Genomic DNA, 15,051 nt, shown 5'->3' on the forward strand with positions numbered 1-15,051 from the left:
CAGTAATCTCCCCTTCCCCTCTCCCGCCGCGGGGGGACCCCGGCCGCCCTCGCTGAGGGGAGCTCAGCCCGCTCCGCTGAGGGAAAGCCACTTCCTCCACCCCGGCGCCTGTTTTGAAACGTTCTGTGGAGTTTTTGCTTTGAGTTTTAGTCCGTCTGGTGCCCGTTAAGCCCTCTTCACCCTTTGCCCGCCCTGTAACCCCCGTCTTTCCAGGCATCCCTCGGCACGGCTCCTCCAGAAACAGGCCCCCGCGGCAGCACCGTCACTTACCGCTGAAGTTAACGCGTTTTATGACAAACCACTCCCCACCCCACACCCCTCCCAATCTTCTCTGCTTTCAAGATGTCACTGCTTAACTACAGCATAAAAGCTGCTGGTTGACCTGAGCAAAAATTACTGAGGTGAGGTACGTTGTGGGATAAGGATGCTGCTCCAGCCAGGTGATTAGGTTTAGTTTTAACGTCTCTTGTTCTTACTGCTTTGAGAAGGTGTTGACTTGCTCAGAAATGCCAGCCCAGGCCTTTAAATCCAGCATCATACAGAGAATAAGTGTTGCTCCTGCTTTCTTTTAAGCAGCTGAAATCTGATGTTTAATCTCAAAACCATCAGAGTAAAAGAGAAAACAGCATAAATTCCAGTGTGGCTCCTGCATTCTTTGGAGTTTGGACAATTTTTTTGGCACAACCTTTTTATCTCTCTTTTTGTCTAAATATTGCATGCCTGGGCCAGACCCTTCTCCAGCAGAGTAAACCAGATCCTAACAGCATTACATGTAGATCATGCCTGAAAACATGGTAAAATTACTCTTCCTGTTGGTATGAGTCACGCCATCATGTTACGTGATTTCTTCCCTACAACTGTTAGCATTTGCTTTCTGATGGGGCAGGAATAGTCTTACACAGTTTGTTGAGCGCTTTGCATTTTTAGGTCCCATTTTTTTGTTATTTAATTGCTTTTTTGTTTGGATTCCAGCCTTTACGGGACCATGGAATACATAATGTTTTCCTGTTTTGGCAAAGCTCTTTAGAAAATGAACAGCATGCATCAAAGAGCTTTCTGTTTATCAAAAAACAGGAGGTAAAGCTATTCCTAAGTGATCAAATTATTACATGCCTATTGACCTTAATTATAGAAATTCCTTCTTCCATGTGCGGCTTTTTAAACTTGTTGCTCACCCATTAGATCACAAAGGCTTATTAGGAGCTTTCAGTGTCTTATACACAGATGTATTTTTTGTGCTAAGTGTAATTGAAACCATCTTTACAGTTGCTTCAGAGGAGAAAGCCTGAGTACAAGGACTAAAGGAAGGGTTCATCCGCTTTAAAATTTGGTGTCTCAGCTATTCAATTTTTCAGAATTCAGAATTGCAGCAAATTTTTTATAAACAGCATGGTCTTTATTTTGAAGAGGGATCTATTTAGTTGTAGCATGCTTTGGAATTGCCACTTTATCAACACTCAGTAGGTTTCTGATGGCTTGACGCTGCTCCCTGTTTCAAGTAAAGCTGCCTCAGTTGGATGTCAGCACTGCACTGTTGGTTTTGCAAGAGATACCACATTATGAGTCGCCAGGAATCAGGAGAGAAGAGGCACCCTTCAGCGCAGAGCCTTTGTACAAATCATTGACTTAGGGCATTCTAGCTCACTTTGGCACTTACCTAGTTACCTGTTTAAGAGGAAAAAAGGAGGATGGGTTAGTCTACCTGTGGTCTGGCTTACTTTCTAGGGTTGCCTCTTTCTCTTAGGTGGCTATGGAAGGAGTTTATTAGGTTTTGGCACTAAACATGTTACATTAGTGACCCTGTACCTCATGGTATGAACTTGAATTGTAATTTGTATCCTCAGTCTGTCTGTCTATGAAATAAAGGGAATGAGAACATAGGATGAAAAATGTGCTATAAACCCAAAGTAGTATTATTACTGCATTTGCCTTGCTGACAGTCCTCCTCCATGTCTGGTTCAGGGAAATTTGTTTGATCAGTTGTGTTTATGATTTGGTGTCCCTGTGTAATACTCTCCTTTAAATGGATAAAGTTTTCTGGATCCTAGCAGCTGAAAACGTTTTTTTTTCCCAGCCTGTGTACAGGCTGTTCATTTGAGGATGTGGGTTGCAACTGGCAGCTGTTTTAAATAAGCAAAGCAAAGGGCACTCAGAAAGGAAAGTTGTATGAAGTATGGTTTAAAATGCACAGTTTTAGGAAGACTCATACAAACCAGATTGACTCTGCAGTCATCTAATACTAGATGTTCATAGCAGGAGATTCCTTTTCTTACATGGGTATACCAGGTGCTGCAGCAGTATGTAGACCATATAGCTCCAACTCCCAGCCAATGACTCCTGAATAGTATGATCCTGATCTTTCAAGAAGTTTCAGTTGAATGTTGGTGCTTTAAAGCCTTCGAAGAGAGTTTTGATGAAATGTTTATCTTAGGCATGCTTACCAGATGAATAATGGGAATTTCTTTTTCTTCTCATCCATGGCATCACAAAAGCATTGGCCTGGACAGCACTTCTGGGATCATCTAAGCCAGCTTTTTACTCTGAAGGAGAAATAGTTTACCTGGAGATATTTATTTAGACTATTCACTAACTACCTCTCTTGTGAAGGTAATTTGCTCCTGTGCTGTCTCTGCTTCTTGAGTGATTGCTCTTTAATTGTCGGATCTTTGAACAATTCCTGTTGCTGCTGAGTATTATTGCAATTGCCACCAGGTCTCCAAAATAGTTCTGTTCTATTGATCTGTCTATCAGTACTGATTAATTTCAAGTTAGGCTGGGGAGTCCTGAATCCATTTGTATCTGTTTTGTCACACTCCAGGTTATGTTTTTCCAATGGGAAGAATTACAAGTAACTTTATCTTCCTGAATTAAAAAAGTCTGTCAGTGATTCAGGGTACAGACGGACACAACTAAGCAAGTCTGCTTTATTCCCCCACAGATGTTGAATTTTTAGAAAGGGGAAGAATATAGGGTAAAATGAAAAAATTCTTGCTCAGCTAACTTCTGTAGCTCTGACAGATCATTTTGTGCCCAATCATCCTCAATTCATGGCTTAGTATTATCCCCAATTTTATAGATCATTTCACAGTGTGTCCCAATAACCAGATTTATCACTGAAATTAGAACTGTAACTACTGTTGTAAATGATGGCAAAGAATTAGAGCTTAGTGGAGTGATTATTTCTTATATTTGGCACTTATGAGGCCATATCTAAATTACCGTGTCCAGTTTTGGTCTCACAGTACAAAGAAGACTAACAGACTGGACTGAGTCCAGCCAAGAGACACCAAGAGGCTTTGGAGGCTGAAGCATGTGTAGGAGTTGCTGAAGGAGCTGAATTTGCTTAGCCCTGAGAAGAAAAAGGTAAGGGCAGCTCTAACTGCAGTCCTTGCCTAACTGATGGGAAGTTACTGAGAAGACAGAGCTAAGCTTTTTGCAGAGGTGTGCAGCAAAAGGGCAAGAGGAAATGGATGCAAATTGTAGCAAGGAAAATATGAAGAAAAAGATGAATATATGACTATAAGGAGAATATAAGGAGAAAAAAAACCTTCACAGTGAGGATGGTTAAGCACTGGAACAAGTTGCCCAGAGAAGTTGTGGAATCTCCATCCTTGGAGTTCTCAGTTGGACAAACTGCTCTGTGATTCCGTGATAGACTAGAGAAATGCCATTGTAAAATTATCTTAATGACAAAAGTAACCAGAAAGGAAAAAGTATTCAAATTACGTGTCTGCAGTCCGTATTCAAAATCACTGGCATGAGACCCCTTTCTTACCTGCAATTCATGGAAACAAAGTACACAGGCATGCTAGGTTGGAAAATGGTGACAAAGCATGACTTCTCTTAGGCTTAAAAAAAAGTCAGCAGTGATTCATTCTCAGGTGAAGAAAAGTGGCATACTAGTGTGATACTCATGTCTTTTCACATTGGCAAATCTGAGCCAAGCCATTCATTCCAGAACAGTGGTGTGATTGTCACTTTTCTTGTGGCATTTGATAGTTGCTCACTATTTCTCAGAGGTAGTACTTTGCCTCTTTCAGGGTGGTGAATTATTTAAATACCTAAAAACCTTCCCTGGCTTCCTGTCTTCATTCCCTTTGTTGTTCAATTATTTTCACTTTTGGCAAGGATGTAGTTAATCTATTACCATCATGGTTTTGTTTGTTTGGGTTTTTTTTAAATTAAATTGATACTGCATTTTGTATGACTATTTTGATTCTCTTTTAATCGTTGTAACCAAGACAGAGATTTTTAAATAATGATTTTATAGAAGTACTTAATTATTGATAATACAGAATAAGTGCTTGACATTAGTTGGTAGTAATTACTCTGTGTGATTGTTAGTCATAGGCAGAAGTTTCTGCATGAAGATTATTTAAGTTGAAATATTACTTGTATATTAAGGACTGCATTTGTTTTTATTAAATAATGTTCAATTTATTTAAATTTACTTCATATTCTTTTTTGTTAGAGAATTCCAGAACTTTTCCCATGAAAACTGGTTTGATAGAGTTGTGATACATATTATCAGAATTTATTATACTGTATTAAACTAGATTATCAACATACTGAATAGTGAAAAGCATTGTAGCTGTTCCAAATACATTTATATTCTGATGGTCATTTGTTGTATTACACTGCCCTTTAGCAGCATGCAGCCTTTGTACTATGCATCAATAAAAGTGATCTAGGCTGTGTCATTAGTGAACTGACAGTGTAAATGACTGGAGAGGAAGAGTTAAATTAGACATTTATTTCAATACACGAGTTAAGAATGCCTCTTAAGAGCAGAAAAGGGTTTGGGTTTGTTTTCCAAGTAGAAAGTAATTTAAACAAATAGTCTAACGTCATGACTTCCACAATACTTTCCCACTGTATTTAATGTTGGATTTAAGTGATACATGAGGGATAGGGCAAGTAGCTTTGTGTCCAGCCCCAAAGATGTTTACAAAATCAGGAGTCCTGTGGGGGCAGGTTTTCATAATGCTGATACAGTTAAATCAGGAGTTATGCTGGTGAATGTAACTGACCACCCTTGTATTAAATTGGTGGTAGATCAGAGAGTCAACTCCCTTGACTTTAAAGGCAGTTTTATTTTTACTTTTTTCTCAAGAAGGGCACGTGAAATTTGACTTTGTGTCTTAATATTCATTTCATATAATTCAAAAGAATAACAAGCTACTGAAGAGTTACTGGATGTTTTGACATAATGTGCCTTTGAAAGACTTCTTTTTGTGTCGCTTACTTGCCACTTACTGCTCTATAACAAAGAGCCATTCTATCATGTTTGTCCCAGAAAAAAACATATCAAATTATTTTCCCTTTTAGATACTAAATTTGATCAGATGATAAAAAAATCTAAACTTAGAAAATCTATAGAGAAGCAGATTTCCCTAAGTCAGTTCTTGGAACAGTCTATTAGTTGCATGTGAATTAGGCCTATGTTCTCAAAGATATTTAGATTCTTTATTCATGTTGATTTCAGTGTTGTCCAAATACTTTTGAGGATATCGGTATAATGGCAAGAAGGACTGCAGAAAGCCTATACATTAGGCAAGGCAATGATCACTTCTTAGATATGGGGACCTACATGTGAAGCATTTGTTCTCACAAGAAAAGAGTTGGGGCACATTGCAGGAAGGGTGCTTGTGAGCATTGAGCTCTGGGTTGCAGTGCTGCACACAGAACTCTTCTACATTTTCCATGTGACCTTTAGAAATGTGAGAAAATAAAAAGGGTAGAAATCTTTTCTTTTGGTCCTTTGGAGAAATTCAGAACTTCTCAAAACCAGTGAATCTAAGGCAAGGTCATTAAACTTAAGTGTCTGCAGCTCTGAGGTATTAAATTGGGGGTTTTCTGCTAGGAAGAAATTCTGGAGTGAATTCCTGGCCCTTCTGAAATCAGTAAATGTTCTGTCCTTGGCTTTAATGGGGACAGAAGGTCATCCTGGTTATCTGTCCTGCTAAGCAGTTTCAACTTCTGTTATGGAAGCAGTAGTAGAAGACTCTCTTTATCAGTATTCTACACAGCTCCAGAAATGTAAAAAGTGGAAATTAAAAGTTAAAAGATAGCTGTATCCATAATCCTGTTCCTGTTATTTGGACTTCCATACCCTGTGTGCCTGAGTACTTTTAACCATACTGCTGCTGAATGTTCATCTCTCCCGTGGTGAAGTCTGCAGGTGATTCATGTCTTATGAGATCTGACATACGATCAGTCCATCAGGACTGGGCTGTGCAAGTCAAATGGAGTTTCATCCTGTTACAGTGCCAGTGTAAAAGCAGTAAAAGGAATGCTAGATAGAGCTATGTGGTGCTTGAGACGACAGTCCTTCTAGGAATGGAACTCACTAAGACTTTGATACGTGTATTTCAGCCTTAGTCTAACTAAAGCCCTCCATGTATTGTCCTGGCAAAGGGCAAGACCATGCTTGCCAAAGTTTGCTGGATTCATCAGTCAGTCAGGCTCAAGGTGGGGTAGAAACCACAAGGCTTTTAGCACCTTTGATGCTTTTTTTTTTTTTCCTTATTAGGATGGACATCGTATTACTTGTGCAGGAGGAAAGCCAAAATATATCAGGATGAACTTATGTTTTAATATTCCTTAGAAATAAGTGGAGGAAAAACTTTAAAGATATAGTGTATTTTATTTGTTTTGATTAAATTGAACTTTTTGAGTGTGGTGTATTTTTCCCTATGCTGTAACCAGGTCCTAAAAACAAGAGGGTTTTTTCATTCCTTATCTTTCTTTTCCATTCTTCCAGAATTTCTTTTAAACTGCTTGGAGTCTGTGTGGTTGGGTTTTTATTTAGTATTCTTAAATACAGTAATATCTGGTCTATTGTCTGTCATGCATTTCTTGTGAAAGAAACAAATAAATAGAAATGTCTTCTTTCCTGATATGTCTTGTGCAGGAAAAGGCAGATAAATCATGAATCACTTAATGGTTCTGGCAATACTGCTCTCCCTGAGGACTTGCTACACTACATACCCACAGCAAGGTAAATGTCTGAACATTTGCTTTTTTTATTTGGAAGCAATCTACAACAACTGAAGCTTTGGACTTGCTCGTTTGTAAGTCTCTTATGATTAAGCAACATGTTACACACTTAATCAAATGATTCTCTTTGGTAAGATGATGAAGCAACTTGTATAATTACCTTTTGTAACCCCATCATGCAAAATTGCCTGTTGAATCAGTAACTTGTAATGATGTGAAGCCAGAATGTATTTATTTATCTGCTCCCCCTCTGTCTCATACTCTGTCATCTTCACCTAATTTATTTCCTCTTTGACAACTTCTATGCTTTTCTATGTCTTCCCTTTACTTTGTCTTTTTTGTTTGTCTCACCTATGAAAACTTCAGCCCTTCTGTTGGCTCTTTTCTCATTGTGCCACAAGATTCCAGGACCAGATTTTTTATTTCTTATGCTTCACATATGTGTCCAATAGAAAGAAAAAAGCATGCTTATTCAGAGGGAACAAAGCTGAATATAAGGATGACTTTCCCAAAAGCTGTGTATTTTAAGGTAAAAGTACTGCTTGCACACTTGCTGCTGGCAATAGCATTGGGCATGACTCCATTAAAAAAAAACCAAAACACAAATGAGTATATTTATTTTACTTTTCTGTGACCACCATTAAGAAGGCAGAATTTACCAGACTATAGTCTGCATTGTAGAAGTTGTATTGTGTTAATTAAGTTGGTGAAAGAGGGTGAGGGGCGGGTTTTTTGTATAAATATACTTGTTATCATACTGGAGGGGGTAATATATCTGATTCAGACTTTTTTGCTTTTCTTCAACCCTGAAATTCCAGTGTTCACACTGCATTCACCCCAGGTGTCAGTTCATCAGTTTTGAGACTCTATTACCAATGCCCCTAGAGTGGCAAAACTTCTTAATGCAGGCAAGTCCAAACAGGTAGTGCATTACAATAACTTGGTCACTTGTTTTCACATGCAGTTGTTCAGGAATAAAATTGCTCTCTGTTGTCAGTCATAAAGTTATTCATATAGACTTGAGTTAGCTTTCAAGTTAAAACAAGTTTTAAGAGGCCCTAGTTATTTAACTTTGCTACTAGGGGAAGATTGTAACTGTGAATGCTACAAATATTTCTACATGTGTAAATTACACTACACAAGTACTTAAGTCCCACATTGTAACTCAGTGGTCTTCAAGATCTTGAATAGATCATTAACTATGTTGTTTCTTCTGTTTGATGGTACTGTGTTTAAGCCCTGATTGGTGATCTAGACTGTCTTATGCCAAGTTCTGAGGAAAAGAAAATTGTGCGAGGTCTGAAGTGATACATCATCTAACTAAAAGGAGATAGTGGAGGGACACTCATGCAGATGAAGAAAAACCAGAAAATAATGAGACCTTTGTTTTGTTGTCAAGTGAAATGTGGCAGGTGAAAATATTCTCCGTGGTGAGGAAAGGGATGAGATTTTAACTTGGACAAAAAGAGACAGATGTAGAGAAGAGAGGCAAGCTCATCATCAATGCAATAGGCATAGTAGTGACACTTGCAATTAAATGAGAAGGAGCAGAAAAGAGGCTGGAGACATACAGAAGATATGCAGGGGGTTCTTTTAATGGTGCACCCTGAAAACAGAAGGGATTTCTGCCACCTGGCTGGCTTTTCTTTCAGGCATATTTGTTTCCTGTCCGTGGGAGTCTTTGTGCCTGTGAGTTTCATTGAGAGACTAGCTGGGTCCCCACAGTTGCTTCAGCACTGCAAGAGATGAACAAAAGAATGGCAAGGGCCAGAGCTTTAGATCAGCCACCTATTTGCATATGTGAAATGAGATCCCCTAAGAGGCTTGGTACATGGTGTTTCAGGTAAAAGGATGATGAATGTACAGGTAAGGTTGACCAGAAAATGAGCAGCTAAGATTACATACTGGAGAGGAACAGCATTACAGTCTATTCCTTAGCATAAGTGGGATTTTAACAGCCTTTATCTTTTTTGATGGTGAAAGTCTGTAGAATGTGGGTAGATGAAGTGTGTCTTGTCTTACCTTCCCAAAATAATGCAAGATACTCTGCTTCCACAGTTAATTTTATGGCTCAATTTGTTGCTTTGGTTGTTCTGGCTCCTTGCCTGGTCAGTCCTTGCCAGTGAAGCTAACAATATTTCTGTTTTCCAGTAAAACCTAAAATTGCTGCTCCCTCATCATTTAGGCAAGTGAAAGTTATCCCCAGGCCTCCCACTTTGTTTATTCAGTTTGAGACATCTACTAGTTGTCATAGGTGCCAGGTTTTCTTAAGGTAGCATAAAACTGATGGCCATTATTTTTCAAAAGAAACTGTCAAGCAGGAGATATGTTTCTTTAAGGACCATGTCATAACCATAGCCAAAAAGGAAATTTTACTTCTGCACTTGAAGCATTTTTGCACTTACCTTGCAGAAGACACTAATGCTGTCAAATTCTGCTTTCATGTAATTTACATGTCCATCTTTTTCCAGTAATTATATATTAAGTCCGCAGTGAGAATTGATAGAAGGTACGTGTACATGTATGTGTGTGTATACTTCTTCCTCAAAAACTTTTTTGGATAACACAGTCCTGTTTGTGATTGAACAGAACAATGAAACCTTGATTTCTCCCTCCAAGCATGTCTGAAAAAGCCTATGCCAGTAGTTTCCTCTAGATTGAAAGCATGTGGTTTTCATTTTGCTTTGACTTCCAGTACCTTTCAAAATGGAATAGGTTAAAAATATAGCAACAGAGTTTGTAGATGATTTGCTAAAAGAGAAACAATCCTTTCTTTCAGCAGTTTTTTGTAAGTTGTTACTAATGGCACAATATATACTTTCCTCCATTTATTCTTGAATTATAGCCTGGACTTGCATAAATGACTAAGCTGTGTCAGTGTTTGTATTCTCATAATTAATAAATATGTTTATAAAGTATTATTTGCTTCCTTTGATTGATCAGGAACTTCTGTTGAGCATTTCATTTCCTACAGTTAATGTAAAGGCTTCGGATGGAGGGTAGTTGCTGCATAGAAGTTAGTGCAGAACAGGCACCACAGGAGAAATTGCAAAACAGTGTGGATATTAGATTGCTGCCAGAAGCATCTATCAAAATGTAGATTCTCAAACTAAATTTCCTGAACACTTGTGTTTCTGCCACTAATATTCTGAAGAAGTCTCAGATAATCATTGGGTAAGTGGGTGAAGCACATTTTGGAGAAATGACTGGAGGTGGCATTTTTGTGAGGAAGAGCTGCTGAGGTCTCCCGATCCAGAATGTCCTGGAGGACTGAGGCTGTATTGGGCCCCATTTCTGCCCAGAATGAGTTCTGTTTTATTAAAACATACAGTTGTTTCTGTGATTTCTCTTCTATGTGCTGGTCAGTGTAAGCATTCTGACCCTGTAACAAGCAGAAGCATTTTGGAAAGCAACTGTGGCAGAAGAAAAAGCCTCATTACTTTGACATTTCAGTTCCCTGGCTTCATTAACAATCAGATCAAGCTTAGGGTTTTTTTATTGTTGTTTATTTTTCAGGAAGGAGAGAACATACAGATCAGTGAGCACCATCTTTCATCTCTTCCAAGAGTTAGGGTTTTTTGGGAGGTGTGACAGAGCAAACATCTAAAAAGAGAGACCACTCATAAGGTGATCTGTAGTTTTCAGCAGGCTAGTCTTCTTAAGGGGCCTTTCCTTTCCTGACAACAAAAGGGACTACAGCCTGACTTTTAAACTTTATTTTATTCTGGGAATTAACTTCAGACCCACAAAAGGATGGAAGTACCATTATAACTAGGTGTCTAATTCCAGCAGAAGAATCAACAGCACTGACTAAAGTACCTAAGCTCTGTGCAGGACAACCAGGAATGTAGCTAATACTAGACTATCACCTGAGCTAGCTAGTGGAGGGAAACTCTTAACCTATCCTGTTCAAATACTTGATTTTCATTAATTAATTTAATCTTAATTAGGTCAGAGAGAAAAATTGAGCCTAGATTTTCTGCCCTAATGATGAGAAGGCTTGCTGGGGGTTGGAATTTCTTGGGATTCAGTCCCTGTTAATATATTATGTTGTTCCTTTCCGTAAGACTATAAAGGATGGATCAATATTCTCATAAAGTAGTTAGTAAATTGAGGGCATAAAGAAATTAAATAGCATACCCAAAGTCATGGTGGGGGGCATGAGTAGATTCAGGAACCTCATTCTAGCCTGCTGATGCCTTAAGATGGAAGATCATCTTTGCTTTTGATATCAAGAGCATGGGTCCTGATCACTTTATTTTTTTTCCTTCAGAACTGTCTGGTATCTTACCTCTAACCACTGTTGTTTCAGATCAGCTTTGTAACTTAGCTAAACATTAATATTTTTGTTTCCTTTTTGTGCACCTAGAATCTACTGTGTTTCCAGTAACGTACCTTAACATTTCCAAGGATTTAGCTCTTCAGCGGCTGCTAGTGGAATGGGATGTTGGCAAGTCAGCACATGATGCTGAGCTGGCAATGTCTTTTGAAATACAAGTCCGTCGAACAGATGAAACTACTACTTTGTGGACAGTAAGTGTATTTTAAAAAAATAGGTTTTAAGTGGGTTTTTTTGAGTATCCTTCCAACAAACTCCTATTAACTTGCTGGAAGAGAGAAAGAGTTTTTCAAATCCAAGGATGTAGTCTGTTCTGTTACTACTAATATTTACAATATAAAGGAAGCTAAAGGAAAATCAGTGTTCAGATGCTTATGCAGATAGCTTTGCTGTGTAGGTTTATGATGTACAACACAGTATTTACAGAACTGTGCTAGAAATACCTCCGTATTTCACAAGGTGCCAGGCTTGGTCTAATGTTATGCCCAGTTTTTGTGCAAGGAAAATACTGGCTCAGATGAAGAAGTCATTTCCACCTGTGTAAAATGTAGATATGACTTGCATACCCTTATTGAGGAATTGTGGTGGGCAGATTTAGAAGATCTAATTTTGAAGGCCTCTTTTTCCCTTTCAAGGTGCAGGACCCCTAAGCAGCCTCCCAGAAACATCCCTTCCATTGCTCCTAAAGGCAGTCTTTTTTGTAGCATGATTACTACCTGCCACTGGGGACTAACTGAGCATGAGTCATGTTGCTGCAGCTCCTCTCCCCTGATGAACCAAATGATAGCCTCAGTGTGAGCAAAGCCCTGTGCTTGGCCCTGTTAGCAGTTACCTTACACCCACCTCTTCCAGTTAAGGAAGAAGTAGTGACGTCTCTTTTGCAAAGTCCCTATCCTGCTAGTTTTTCTTAACATGTAAACCAGCCAAATTTTATGAAGAGGTGGAGATCACCCAATTCGTAGCCTTAGGCTGGCTCCTGATGTTTTACCTAGCTTGTGACTTCAGTGTGAGAACTTTTGTCTCCAAAGAAAATTTCCTCTCTTTTGGATCTGACAAAATCTTTTGGGAACTAATTGCATGGTTTAGGTATATTATAATCTATTATGAGTCATCAGCTGATTGAACTAACTCTAACTCTTTTAAAGCTGCTATTTATGAGAAAGCACATAAAACAGAGAAGGGCTTATTTTTCTGAAACCAGAAGTCAGTAAAATAAGATGGGCACTGTTAAGAATCACAGCTTAATGCTTATCAGACAAATTAGTAGTAGTTTGTCTCCGAGTTTGAAGAACCACATCTTCACTGCAGATGAGCCCTATGCAGTTCAGCAGATTTTGACCACTTTGGTACATGGGTTAGGATTTTTAACACCCCATGAGTAGAACTAACCCTGAGGTCAGAAACTGGGGCTATATAGCTACAAACAATTGTTTTTTTGGAGTATCTTTCCAACAAACTCTTATTAACTTGCTGGAAGAAAGAAAGAAAGAGTTTTTCAAATCCAAGGGTGTAGTCTGTTATGTTACTAGTAATAAACACAACAAGGAAAATAAACAGGGTATTTTGGATATTACTACCACACAGGAATTTATTTGCTTCTGTGTTTTCCTGAAGAATGTGTACCAGTAAAGAAACTCTGAGTCTGCTCATACCAAAGTACGGACAGTCTATATAAACTTCCAAAGCAGTGACTACATTCCTCAGTGCTATCACTGAGAAATTAAATTCTAAACTGATTTCAGCATTTTTGTTAGAGTGGTGGTATTATGAAAGCGCAGGTGTTGCTGATGGAAAGCAGTCATGTGGAGCAGTTCTCTAGTTGTCAGTGTGAACCAGGGCTCTGGTACAGCTCGTACAAGCAGCAAGGATCTATATGCGGAGGATCTGGTATGGTTGCTTTAAGAAGTACAGAAATATATGTTGTGTTCTAAGATGTATTCATAACTACAGGTGATTAATAGAATTTTCTGAGCCAATTTTTCCTGCTTCTTATGGGCTGTCATGCCAGGGGAGATTCACACTTGGGGTACATATTCATCTGTCTGTCTGTGTGACTACATGGTGCCCTGGTTAGTTTAAGTTGCTGTGCTGTGTATTGGTGCAGCTGATCTAGTGCCCAGGTAGGCCTTAGTAGGTACACGAGAGAAATTTGTAGGATATCTTCTCTTAGAGAGCAGTAGAACATTTTATATTTTTTGCTGTTTGCATTTGTATAAATCAATATAAAAATGTTTGACAAATTACAGAGCATTTAACTTTCATGATTTTTGAACTCCATTTTATATTTTAGGCTGTCCTTCTATTACCTTCATGGAGCTCTTAACAGTTTTGGATATATTTTTTTCGTGTTTCCTGCATGTGTGTATTACAGCAGTCAAGCATTTTGGGGAAATCTGCAGGTATTTTCCTACTCTGCCTGTCACTAATGATAGTACTGTCCTCAGATTCAGTGCCTCAGACTTCAGTGAGGTATCATCTACATAAATCCTTAATGGCCAGTGCAGATTCCTGCCGTAATTCAGGGCCAGGGATATGTAACCCAGAGCATTAGACAAGGTGCACTTGCAGGCAGCAGCATCTGTGTATGCTATTACTCATGTAACAGCAGGCACAAATAACCACTGAAAGTCTCTGAGAGCAAATCTATTTAATGAGAAGCAGGGCCTGACTCACAACTATGTTGTCAGAATCAGGTAGTCTTACCAGCACATCAGTCACTCCACCGCTGCTAGTACAGGTTTGTAAGCAGTTACTTAGCATAGTTACTTAGTGTGAGATCGTGTGGAGCAGGTGGGATTTCAGAGATTCACTTTTCAAAAGCATTTTCCTCCTTTGAGCTTTCTCTCCCTCTCGCTGCTTTTGATTATATTTCCAAAGCATCTACACATCACTGGCCTTTGTTTGTAGGAGTTCCATAACATCACACTTGATAAATCAGGAAAGCCTCTTCACTGGGTATGGGATTCAGACATACCTTTGGAGTGTATGTCACACTCGGTAAGAATCAGGAGCAAAGCAGAAGCATCAAAAATCTGGAGTCAGTGGAGCCTGTGGGAGACTGTCCTGGGTAAGCAAAACAAGACTTTGCAATACTGTTTTTATTTTTTCCAGTACAAGGCTCTGGCATAGGCTATCACCAGGTCAGGCACAGCCCTGGCCCAGCCTGGGGGAGAGGAGAGGAAGGGCATAGCTATGGCTGCATTATCTGATGCATGTGTTGCTTTTGTCTGGGATTCATAGTTTTGAGTGATATTAAAGAAGCAGAGAGAGGGGAGCAAGTCAGCTCCTTACGTCACTTGGAATGAACTTCTGTGAATTATATGAGAGTAAACAGGGAGTGAACCAATAATGTAATTAATGATATCACAACCCCCTTTTTTTTTTCAGATCACAATGTCTTACTAGAACAGTTTGGTTTCAAGAGAATTTGATTTAAACAAAATATGTCACTGCTTTAGAAAATATGACTACAGTGATTTTGTAAAGAAACACTATTCTTGTTTGGAGCAGCAAGGGTTTTTACTTGTGGGAGACATCATGAGTAGTAGAAGCATCACAGGTCTGTGTACTTGGATTGTGGCACATAAATTGCCCATCTCCTTCACCTTATATAATAGGAAATAGGATGCAAAACTCTCTTTCTCACTAACCTCTATCTTGGAGATTTTTTTTTTCAGTTGGAATTGGATAGGGATCAAAAATTCTATTTCTTT

General features: G+C 38.9%; 1 protein-coding gene across 1 annotated transcript in view; it reads left to right on the forward strand.

The window, feature by feature from the left end:
* The first annotated feature begins 3,336 nt into the window (after positions 1-3,336).
* The window catches only part of LOC104133860 (oncostatin-M-specific receptor subunit beta), a 28,371-nt gene continuing 16,656 nt past the window's right edge, over positions 3,337-15,051 (forward strand). Inside the window, exons 1-4 of the mRNA XM_035902756.1 lie at positions 3,337-3,363; positions 6,914-7,000; positions 11,369-11,532; positions 14,246-14,405. Coding sequence (XP_035758649.1) covers positions 6,931-7,000; positions 11,369-11,532; positions 14,246-14,405 — 394 coding nt within the window. The 5' untranslated portion in view covers positions 3,337-3,363; positions 6,914-6,930. The remainder of the gene's footprint in view (positions 3,364-6,913; positions 7,001-11,368; positions 11,533-14,245; positions 14,406-15,051) is intronic.

The sequence above is a fragment of the Egretta garzetta genome, unplaced genomic scaffold, assembly GCF_000687185.1.
Source record: "Egretta garzetta isolate BGI_Z169 unplaced genomic scaffold, ASM68718v1 scaffold59, whole genome shotgun sequence".
Lineage (NCBI taxonomy): Eukaryota > Metazoa > Chordata > Aves > Pelecaniformes > Ardeidae > Egretta > Egretta garzetta.